This window comes from Cervus canadensis, chromosome 28 (genome assembly GCF_019320065.1).
Source record: "Cervus canadensis isolate Bull #8, Minnesota chromosome 28, ASM1932006v1, whole genome shotgun sequence".
NCBI lineage: Eukaryota > Metazoa > Chordata > Mammalia > Artiodactyla > Cervidae > Cervus > Cervus canadensis.
The window spans coordinates 27,507,257-27,519,673 of NC_057413.1; the positions used below are offsets into that span (position 1 = coordinate 27,507,257).

Sequence of the window (12,417 nt, forward strand, 5' to 3'; positions counted from 1 at the left end):
AGGGCATTTAGAGCTCAGTGAAGTGTTTGTCTTAATACACAGAGATATGGACCCTCAGGAAAAGTAAGCTAATGGTAAACACAAACCGGGGAGTTAATATTTGTTCTCATTGGTATTGTTGATTGCCTAACAAATCCTCTGTGGGCAGTATACACTCAACAGTTCCACATAGTATCTGGGCACTAAATTACAGAACTGTTGATGCAACTAGTATTATAACTTGGGGCTTTGGTTGGAGAGTTTTATCAAGTGATACTGTTATATTTCTAAAGGACAACGTCCCTGAATTAAAAACAGGCTTGGTGATTAAAAAAAAAAAAATTATTCTCCTTCATAGAAAAGGAAAAGCTTGTAGTTTTCTTGTCTTTTTGATTGTATCCAGGAGCTGTTGTTGACACCAAGGTAAGGGTTAACATTTCAAATGGACTGCTTGCCTCCTGATTTCTTGCACATAAAGCCACGCGAAGTTCAGGGAGAGACTTCTTCCCCTAGTAATGAAGCTCTCTGCTGCTAATGGCCCATGCAGACTCCCTTGGCTCCTCCAAATTAGAAATACTTCAGTGTGCTCCTTTGCTTCATTAACAGTAAAGAGAGGGAGATTGGTGGCTATTTAGGGCACGGGGAAATTAGTGGCTATTTAGGGCAAGAGAAAATTGTCGTAATTATGGTTGGTAAATTCTCTTCATGGTATTCTATTCTGAATGTTCTTTGGGTGCTTTTCAGAAGAGCCCACCACTGTCACTGCTGGCATTTGGCCTAGAAGGATGGGAGCTGATTTAACTACAAATTTTTGGCCCTCAGGGTGATGGTCAACACAAGGCATCTTGCCTCCTGGAAGACTGGTCTTTCCCATTCAGGTTTGGTTTTCAGAATGCACCATGAGACTCTTTCCACTACCAACTGTAATAAAGGAATATTTGATAACCTCCTTCTCTACTTGTATCGCCCTAAAGAAAGCTCATGCTGTCCACAAATGCCTGTGAAATTGTGTCCCATATGAACCTCTGTTGAGATAGATGGGGCAGCTTGATAGAATCCAAGCAGTACATGAAGAAGGAGGAGGAAAGAATGATTTAGGATCTCAGTGTGCTATGGTTGGTTCTCCAGTTGGTCAAGGAGTTAGCATCAGGTTGGATACAGGTTGGAAGAAGGGGATCAAAAAGAAGCTACAGAAGTCCCAAAGACAAATAGAACTGAGTTGATGTTAGCGTATGAAAACAGGGTCATGTGTATAGGGGTCTTTAGATACTAGGGAGTATGGCCTGAAAAGGACTCTTTCAGTAATTGCTATTATGATCTATAGTAATGGAATCTGGATAAATTAGATCCTAAAACTGATTTGTAAATGTGATACTGATAGAAAATTAAGAAATAATTAAGTCTCATCAAAGTGACCAGGGGGATTCTTGAGGCCACAGTGCTGGAATGAAGTATTTCTCGACATAAACATGATGTCTTAAGAGAAGAGTGACAAAATATGGGTTGGTAAGGCAAAGAAAGTGACAACATATAGACCAGAGGAATTAAATGTGAACAGATGGATGCATTTGAACAAATAGAATTCTTTTGGTCTATAGTTAAAAATAAAACCAGAATTCTAATCTAAAAATAGTTTAACTGAGAACACCCCACTTGGATAGAAGAAATCTAAGTTCATAAGGAAATCTTGGCATTTTCCTAAGCCAGGCCCACTGTTAGTGCAGTTGCTTACATGTGTGCAGAGGAGGTTTTCTGACCACTCAGTTCAGTTCAGTCACTCAGTCATGTCCGACTCTTTGCTACTCCTTTCCCAATTTGGAACCAGTCTGTTTTTCCATGTCCAGTTCTAACTGTTGCTTCTTGACCTGCATACAGATTTCTCAGGAGGCAGGTAAGGTGGTCTGGTAGTTCCATCTTCTTAAGAATTTTCCACAGTTTGTCATGATCCACACAGTCAAAGGTTTTGGCATAGTCAAAGGAGTACTTCAAAGTTGTATATTGTCACCCTGCTTATTTAACTTATATGCAGAGTACATCATGTGAAATGCCAGGCTGGATGAAGCAAAAGCTGGAATCAAGATTGCCAGGAGAAATATCAGTAACCTCAGATTCACAGATGACACCGCCCTTATGGTAGAAAGTGAAGAAGAATTAAAGAGTCAGAAAGAGCTTTCTTTCTGACCATTAAAGATAAATGTTCAAGTCTTCTTGGCAAATATCTTATTGATAATGAGGTGACTGTATCAAGATCTGATAACTTGTCATCAAATGCTTATCTCTTTTGATTAATACCTTTACAAGAAGTGTTCTGACACTATTGTTGTTTTCTGGGTAGACTTCCCTGGGACAAAACATCACTAAACAGCCAACAGCCAAAATGTTCTAATCTACTTAACAGTCATTTATTCATTCAACAAACATTTGCTGAGCACCACCATGTGAAAGACAGTTTTATTTCTCATTGCAAATTTTTAAATGGAAATTCTGATTTATCAGTGAGTATTTCTTGGAATTTGGTCTTGTGATTCATTTTCCAGAGCCAGTGTCTCTGTGAAAGCTGAAGGGCTGCACTTTTAGAACCTGAAATGCTCGGAATTATTTTCTGGACTGTAGGGAAATTCTGCCTGATATATTGACCTTGGAACCCATGGTGGCCAGCTCATTTGCCTCTTTGGGATTTCAACTTGTCTCTTCTTATCACATTTGTTTTACATTTATTTCCCAGAAGCCTGTCTTCATTTATTAAATATATTAGTTGGGCCAAATTGTGCTGGATGATATCCTGGGATGCTGGGACTCATGTCTTTGTAATGATTTAGGGGGGATGGCTAGACAATACAAGGAAGAAAATTAAGCCTTCTTGAACTTGTCTGAAATGAAAATTTAGGAATAAATTTCATAAATGGAGAAGGAATTTGAGGATGTGAACTGCCCATAACTGGAAGAAATAACAAGATAAAATCTGGAGGAAATTCCCATAATGGATTGGATGTTAGAACAAATGATCTCCACATCCACTTTGAGTCTAAGAATATGAGCCCAGATTTCCATTGGTTCTAATTTAAATCTTGGTATATATGGGAGGAGAAAAGGTCCTTCATACCCCAAACCCAAAGAGAGGAAGAAGCCCCTCCCTCTCAAGATTTGTTTTTGTTTTTGTTTTTCTTTTGGCCACACCACATACAGGATCTTAGTTCCCCCATCAGAGATCAAGCTTGCACCCTCTGCAGTGGAAGCACGGTCTTAACCACTGGACCACCAGGGAAGTCCCCACCCCAAGATTTCTAAAGGTTCAGTGAATGCTGTGTAGGGACATCTGGGAAAGAGTAGTTCTTTTATTCCAAATGCCCTGAGTATTCTTTATCCCTTTTTATCTATTAACAGATGAAACAAACACATTGCTTTACAAGAAAGAAACAAAGAAAGAAAGAAAGAAAAGAAAGTTAAGTCTCTCAGTTGTGTCTGACTCTGCAACCCCATGGACTATAGTTTAACAGGCTCCTCCGTCCATGGGATTTTCTAGGCAAGAGTATAATCCCACTTCTGGGCATACACACCGAGGAAACCAGAACTGAGAGAGGCATGTGTATTCCAATGTTCATCACAGCACTGTTTGTAATAGCCAGGACATGGAAGCAACCTAGATGCCCATCAGCAGACGAATGGATTAGAAAGCTATGGTACATATACACAATGGAATATTACTCAGCCATTAAAAATAATACATTTGAATCAGTTCTAATGAGATGGATGAAACTGGAGCCCATTATACAGAGTGAAGTAAGCCAGAAAGATAAACACCAATACAGTATACTAATGCATACATATGGAATTTAGAAAGATGGTAATGATAACCCTATATGCAAGACAGAAAAAGAGACACAGATATATAGAGCAGACTTTTGGACTCTATGGGAGAAGGTGAGGGTGGGATGATCTGAGAGAATAGCATCGAAATATGTATATTATCAAGTGTGAAACAGATCACCAGCCTAGGTTGGATGCATGAGACAAGTGCTCAGGGCTGGTACACTGGAATGACCCAGAGGGATGGGATTGGGAGGGAGGCGGGAGGGGGGTTCAGGATGGGGAACACATGTAAATCCATGGTTGATTCATGTCAATGTATGGCAAAAACCACTACAATATTGTAAAGTAATTAGCCTCCAACTTAAAAAAAAAAAAAGAGTACTGGAGTGGGTTGCCATTTCCTTCTCCAGGGTTTCTTCCCAACTCAGGGATCAAACCCAGGTCTCCCGCATTGTAGGCAGATGCTTTACCGTATGAACCACCAGTGAAGTCTTACAAGAAATATGTATCAAATACTATATCACCAGGGCTAAAGCCTATGAGAGGTTGTGAGCATGTTTTTAAATGACCAAATATCCTGGATAAACCTTGAGACAGTAAAATAACTAGACGGAGTGGCAAGCCAGGGACATCTGAAGTTCTTTCTTCAATGAGCTGTAGGTAGACTTACTGGGCTTGAGATGGTTGTTGAATATATCGATTATCACGTTGTTTCACAGCTGCTACAGGAGATACATACTGTTGTCTCCATTTGAAAAAAGAGAAATTAAAGCTTACAGAGGGTAAGTGATTCCCCAAAATTCATACACTTAGTTCATGCAGATATAGACTTCCAGTTTACACACAGTTAACAATGGTCCCCAAATATTTAACACTAAAACCAGTCTCCTCTTTATACTATGCTACTCAATTGTAAATTGCCTTTTGATTTGCTCACGCCACCCCTCACTTTGAAAACCCAACATCCTCCTTCATTTCATTTCCTTCTACTTTGAGAATTTAATTATCTGCCTGCAGCAACATGCCACAGTTGAAGATTCTCATGAAAACTAAACCAAAGGGGAAGGACAGTCATATTATGTGGTTTTTTTTTAACTTTTGCTTTAATTTTTCTGTCACTTTGACTTTCTTTTAGGGTCTAAACAGGTGGGAAAATGTATTTATGATCAGGTAAAGACTTAAAAAATCACTTTCTAGGATGAACTATGGGGAATACGTTATAGAAACCCGAACCTTTGTTTCTACCTGTGACGCTCACATGGTACATTTACCATACTCTGTCTCCATTTTCCTCATGGTAAAATGCTATTCTTCTAGAAAACTTTTCTGTAAATTGGGAAGTTGGCACCAACTGCTTTGGGGAGAGCTCCTCCATGCAGTTTTTGTTTGTATTGTTGTTGTTTATTGTTTAATCGCTAGGTTGTATCTGACTCTGCAACCCCATGGACTGTAGCCCGCCAGACTCCTCGGTCTGTGAGATTTCCCAAGCAAGAATATGGGAGTGGGTTACCATTTCCTCCTCTAGGGGATCTTCCCAACCCAGGGTTTGAACCTGCATCTTCTACATTGCAGGCAGACTCTTTACCACTGAACCACCAAGGGAGCTTTTGTTCGTATAACAAATATGGTTTGAGTACCCATCTTGTGCAGAGTCTGATGTCAGGGGGCAGGATACAGAAAAGAGGAAATGTCTCTAACTTCAGGATGTCACGGTCCTTGTTAACAAGCAAAACTGCAAATCCCCCTGGCACTGAGTGAGCCCGGGGATCATGTAAGGCCACAGGAGAGGACTCAGGGTCCTCTTTGTTCTGGGGAAGCTACTGAGGCCATTCCTGCTGGGGAGGGAATCCAGGCACATCAGGCTCTGGGCGTCAGCCACTACTCCCTAGAGAGATAGCTAATAACTATATAGTGTGTGTTCTGCTGCTGATAAATCTGGGCCATGGCAATATTCTGACCATGGACATTTCTCTGTTAAAATAATCGTATCTAGTCCTGGCCTGTATGGACTCATTAGAGTGGCATTGATTAGTGGCCTAAGATCTGAGTGTTACAGGCCAGTGCAGATCTGAGTGGTGCACACGTGGGCCAACAGCGCTTTCCCACTGGGCATTTTGACCCATGGTGTGACTTCTAGAACCTCCACAGACACTGGGGAGACATAATGGAGAAAATGGGAGATGGCTTACAGCTGATGGGAGAGGAGTGCCTTAGATCCAGGATGGACAAAAACTTACCACCCACTTTTTTCTTTTAAATCTCCCTAGAGCCAATGCCCTGAAAGTTTCTCTTGATTTAACCATAACGGACAGCAGAAACAAGACAACCACTGTCAGTTATGTGCATGATACACTGTCTAACCCTTATGGCTGGATGGCCCTGCTCTTGGATCAAGAGACCTACTCCCTGCGATTTGAGAGTGCTTGGACTAGCAGCGCTCTGCAGGTAACCCTGACATCCGCTCACTGGTAGAGTCCTCTCCCCAGGGGTTCCCAGCTTTCCTTCTGCGACATGATAGTCTGCAGGTATTAGCATCTTCTGGTGCTGATCAAGCAAACTGCAGCAGAATTTTTGCCAGATGAATGTAACCTGAATTTGAGATATGATTGTTTTTTTTAATTTGAAACTTGTAGAATCTGTTTAAACCTCGCTTTGAACACAGCATGATTCTGCCTGAAAATTTAGCTTTATTAATACACTGACAAACAGCTTCTAAGCATCCTATAGATTTGTAGTCTTATGTTACGGGTTAAGAACCAACCTACCCGAGGGGACGTGTTTCATAGCCAAAAGAAAGTATCTTCCCAAGGCATTTTTACATCACACACTGCCACCTTGTGGTCAAAGAGTAACTTGCACATGAAGGTCCGTCCTTTCCATTGTTAGGTTGGAGGAGCCAGATGGTTAGGGGAGGGATGGTAGGAATAACCGTGTGGAAAATGGGTGCATTTTCTGCAATAGTCCATTGGATTCTCTCAAGCTCCTTTTCTTCCTTTTAAGCACATTTCTTTCTTTCAGTCTCATCACACACACGTTCTCATGAGAATAGTTCTGAGGGAGCTGGAGGCAGGTGTGCCATTTGTTGCTGTTCAGTTGCTCACTCAAGTCCAGCTCTTTGTGACCCCTTGGACTGCAGCCCACCAGGCTTCCCTGTCCTTCAGTATCTCCCGGAGTTTGCTCAAACTCATGTCCATTGAGTCAATGATGCCATCCAACCATCTCATCCTCTGTTGCCCCCTCCTCCTCCTGCCCTCAATATTTCAAAGTAGAATCTTTATGATAGCTTTACCAGGGTTCTCAGGAAGGGTGCACACCTCTCTCCACTTCCCTTGAGGTTCCCATGAGAACATTCTGGAGAGGTGAAGGCAGTAGAATGGTGACTCTGGAGGTGGACACCTGGGTTTCCATCCCAGATCAGCACTCTCCTACTTCATGATGTGGGAAAATTTACTGAACCTCCACCTGCCTCAAGTGTCCTCATCTATAAAATGGGGGCAGCACTAGTAACAGTTCCCAGGGCCTTTCAAGGATTGAATACCTTGATATGAATAATACCTGAGCATGTGGCAAATGCTCAGCCATGTTAGCTGTTACTGTTATAAATGAATGGCACTCCTACCAATGCCTGCTATTTGAATCTTGGGGAAAACTGGGTGGTAATTCTAGACGTGGCTCTGCCTATGCCCACTGGTTGACCTGAGACAAATTACTTCACTTATCTGAACTTTGGTTTTCTCCTCTAGAGTGTTAAACAAGAGGGCTTCCCTGGTGGCTTAGATGGTAAAGAAAGTGAAAGTGAAGTCACTCAGTCATGTCTGACTGTTTGCGACCCCATGGACTGTAGCTCACCAGGCTTCTCTGTCCATGGAATTTTTAAGATGGTAAAGAATCTGCTTGCAATGCAGGAGACCTGGGTTCAATACCTGGGTTAGGAAATCCCCTGGAGAAGGGAATGGCAACCCACTCCAGTATTCTTGCCTGGAGAATTCCGTGGACAGAGGAGCCTGGTGGGCTATAGTCTAGATTGAACGATTAAAACACACACACACACAAAGAACCTTACAGCTTTCAGTCCTCACATTTTATGACTTTTGTAGTTCTAGTTATGAGATTATTGTGCAGTAAATTTAAGTAAACCCATTTCCCACAAGAAAAGTAGCTGGTGTGAATGGTCCTATTTCTAAACTACTTCATCCTGTTCTTTGTAACTCTTTTATTGGCAAGAGTTTTCCTTTCTAAAAGAGCACTTTTGTACTTTTCTCTCACTTCAAGTACTCAGCAACATTTGACAACTTTGCTCCTGGAAATTACCTCTTGCTGGTGCACACAGACGTGTGGGTTTACCCTGACATCCTCATAAGGTGTGGGAGTCATGTGGGGCGGTCCCTGTCATCTCTTCCATCACCTGGCCAGGACCAAGGCTGTGACTGGTTCTTCGACAGTCAGTTGAGACAACTCACCTATCTGGGTAAGTATGATTGAATGAGTATGTTGAGTGCATGTAGTCAGAAACCACTATTTCCTTCAGAATTTCAAACATTGGTGCTACGAAGAGATGAGGAACTGAAAGGGACACCTGTGTGCTGTGATGAGGTGATTGTGTTCCAAAATCAGACTGCCTGTGTTTAAATCCCAGCTTTAGCACCTGCTACCTATGGGACACTGAGCAGGTATTCTTTCTAAGCCTCAGTCTCCTCCTCTGTAAAATGGGCTAACAAAAGGACCTACATGAAGAACAGGAAATTAAGGAAAGGATAACCTGTAAGTCTTTAAAACAGTGTCTGATCCAGAGTGAGTGCTTAATAAACTTTGATTGCTGTTCACATGTTTCCTTCGTGTTAAGCGTTGTATTTGTAGAAAGGTCAACTGCACTTGTAAAGACAGGGTGGCTGGTTGCGATCCCAGGGACAGGGAGCAGCCAAGAGTACACGGAGACAGCACAGAGAGGCAGGACGAAGAATGTGGTCATTGTGGAAGATGAGGAGCTTTAGAAGGCAGTCTGAGGTCAGGGAGCTGAGATGCACAGAGGGCTGAGGCCTGGGGGCTGGGCTGTCTCATCCTGTGTCAGATGCAGCATCAGGGTGGAGGATCCAGGGGCCTTGTTTTATGGAACCAGAAACCCTACTGTGACTGCACAGTAACAGGGGCCGGCAGGATTTCCTTACTTTCTTATTGTGCATGTTTCACGGGAGCCCCGTGTGTGACTCCGGGCCATAGATTTCTTTTGACTTCCTGGAGCTCATCTCATATTGCCTTTCCATGTGATTTCATTGATTACTCTGAGTGCCATGATGTCTGCTTATGCTAACCTTAGCTCAGTGGTCTGTAGGAAGGAGAATCTGAAAAAATGAGTCTCTAGAATGACAATTTTGTTACAAATTAGTCTTCATAGATCTTGGTCTAATTCAGAACCACGTCAAGCTTGGCAAGACCCAAACTCTGCCGTGAGCCAGACTTGGCCCTAAAGGTTTAGAGAGCGGGCAGGCGTCCCAAGTTCCGTGTCTCTCTCACTGATGCCTGCCATATGTCAGCTGAGTCGGATCACACTTGAGCCCTGGTACTCTGACCTTTTCATAGCACCAGAGAGGAGAGGATGGTGTTTCCCAGGTTTTTAAAAGTGTTTGCCAAATGGATCGCTGTATATTTTATTTGCACTGAAGTGTACCATCCAGATTTTATTTCTGATTTGATCCATCTATAAATGTAACCTCAAACTATAAAACTTCAAGATGGACAGAGATGCCTGACACCATTTTACCACTAAAGTCAAATACACCCATTAAGTAAGAGCAAACAGTTGCTGTTAATTTTAACTGTGGCTATTCATTTGATGTATATTCTGAAACAAAATTTTAATTTCAAATTGCTCTTGTTTTTTTACTTAACATGTTTCTGAGGAGCCTGTCTTGTTCATTGATCGGATTTTGTTCATGAACTGCACACTAGTTTGAACAGTCACAAAAAGCAAGCATGATAAAGGAACATTTGTGGCATAGAGAAAAAAAATATCAAGTCATGCAGTTACAGATTTTCTTCCTCTTTTATGGCATTATTTATTGAATTAATAGCAAGTTATACTATTGTGCTATATTTATACATATGTTCTAAACACACATATGTGTGTCTATATTTATATTATATGTACATATATAGGATGTAGGTGAATATTTCAATATAAACCATTTTTATTAGGCAGATGGCTTTTATTAATTGAAGAGTCTTTGTATCAGAATCCTTTAGTATCTCCACTTTTGAACAATGTGAGTTGGACAAGGAACAGGAAGTCACAGGGGGTTGATGGAATGTTTAATAAAGTTAGAGACCCTTGTTCCTTGGAGAGGATTTCCAGGACTCCAGGTCGTGACTTTCCGGGTCATTTGTGCCTCTGAGTGTGTGGAGTACACAGGCGGTGAGAGCCAGTCCTGTTTGCATTCTTGGGCTGGCACAGTGAGGACTTGAGGGTTCGGGAGGAGCCATGGTTCACAAACAGGTCCCCTGTGGTGGTGGCCCATGCAGGGATATTGGGTTGTGTATGATGGGTTGTGATGTTTTATGCCGTCTGTGTAAAGCTTGCACCACCACTGTGAAGTTGATGAGGAGGCTACCATGTTTTCCATAGACCAACCCCCCGATGGCAGTGACGTGGTTGTAGCTGACACCTCAAAAAGGCTTCATGCAATAGTCCAGTTACATATTGATTAGCTTGTTGTGAAAGTCACTCACTTGTGTCCAACTCTTTGTGACCCTATGGACTGTGCAGTCCATAGAATTCTCCAGGCCAGAATACTGGAGTGGGTAACTGTTCCCTTCTCCAGGGGATCTTCCCAATCCTGGGATTGAACCCAGGTATCCCACATTGCAGGCAGATTCTTTACCACCTGAGCCACCAGGGAAGCCCTGATGAGGTTGTTACTTTTGCCTAATTGTTTTTTGGGCTGTGTGACTTTATAAGTCTGTGACTGGAGTAACTTACATAAACTACATTTAATCTAAGAAGAGAAGATATGACCTCACAGTCAAAATAGACATATTTCTGGAATTAAAAGAAAAAAAAAGACTCATAGAGAGCATTGTATGTACAGAAAGTTCATTTTATTGTAAGGGAGCTGCTTGACCTCCTCCAGGTCCACTGAGTTTCCTGTCAGACTTTGAAGGGTGGGCGTGGGGGAGACATTGCTCTTTTACCCGCTGGCCTTCAATTCGGAATCCTGCTTCACTGACGTTTGGCTGGCCTTCACTCATTCCTTGACCACTTCTAAGTGGCCCGTCTTTTGTATTGTTTGTTCATAACCCTACCACATCCCCCTTGGAGAGGAAGTTTTAAAAAAATCCCAATTATCTTCATTTCCTCCATTTGGCTCCTTGGTGTGTGATTTAAGATGCCTGACTCCTTTCCGACCCAGTGAGATTGGCAGAGAGTAGAACCCAGGCATTCTGGCTCCTGGCTGTGCCTCTCCACTAGAGTGTGCTGCCCACTCAATAATCATGGACCACTGACCAGCCAGGCTGGGGGGTGCCCGGCAGGTTTCCGGGAGAACATTTCTCACTGATCCCCAGTGACAAAGAAAAAAATCCTGCACATATAATATTCTTTGACCCTTGCTTTTCTCTTCTTTACCAAGGCAAGTTTAACCTTTGTTCGGCAAACGTCTTTACAGAAAGCAGCTTCTTTGGAAAGCTCACGGCCAGAGTTTGGGGCTTTGGGCTTTAATCAGTGGCTGGCTGGTTATTTTACCTGGGGCATGGAATTATAAATGTTCCCTTCCTCTGTGGCTACATCCATACAATGAGGTTAAGCTTACTTATCTATTGGAATTGTGGTACAAAACACCCAACCTCTTTAAGTGTGATTAGCATGCGTTGTTATTTCACTATACGTTTTCTCAGTAGATGATTTCTCTAAGATGTTTCTTTCCTCTCCCACCTCTGCCCCCACCCAGAAGATGAACAACCTCAGGTGCCTTGAACTCAGTGTACCTGTCATAACTTGTCTGCAAGAGTCTCATTCTATTTTCCTTGACTAGCTTTTGTAAGATAACAGATTCATGATAACATGACATGTATGATATATGGGTCCCCTGATTGAAACTTAATACCGCTTAAGCAATTGTTACCCACAGACTAAGATAACCTCGCTCATTTAAAAACGTCTCTCTTAAGGAGATTGGTTCAGGTTGCCTTTCTAATGCCCCTGAGATTTCTGCCCAAGGAACCACTTAAACACAGACCACGAGTGAAGTCCTTGCGTGCTATAGTTTGTGTTAGGGTCCCGGTGGGGCAATATTTGCTAGAATAAAGTGTTATGAATGGCAGTCATGAATTGTCACTTCTACGCCATGCTTGTGGACAGGTCTGACTATAAAACAAGAATTCCTTTATATTTTCAAAGTCGGAGTCAAATCCAGAGAACCCCTTTTTCAGTTTCTGCTGTTGGATTCACCAGCATTCCCATCTCTACCTTACACATGCAGTCAGTTTCCCACTGCCTCTCTCCCTGCTTTTTTTTTTCCCCAGGAATGTTTCAGTTCATGGTGAACTATTTTTATTTTTTAGTTACATTAACGCTATGAAATAATTAGTCAGCTAATTAATCTGGTGTACAAGCTTTGTAGGATTCTTCAGCTGTCA

General features: G+C 42.2%; 1 protein-coding gene across 7 annotated transcripts in view; it reads left to right on the top strand.

Annotated features, from left to right (window-relative positions):
* PKHD1 (PKHD1 ciliary IPT domain containing fibrocystin/polyductin) overlaps positions 1 to 12,417 on the top strand; it is a 429,461-nt gene that overhangs the window by 215,210 nt on the left and 201,834 nt on the right. For all 7 annotated transcript variants that reach the window (XM_043450734.1, XM_043450737.1, XM_043450739.1 and 4 more), the window contains 2 exons: positions 6,057 to 6,234; positions 8,062 to 8,257. In XM_043450734.1, the coding sequence (XP_043306669.1) occupies positions 6,057 to 6,234; positions 8,062 to 8,257 (374 nt within the window). The remainder of the gene's footprint in view (positions 1 to 6,056; positions 6,235 to 8,061; positions 8,258 to 12,417) is intronic.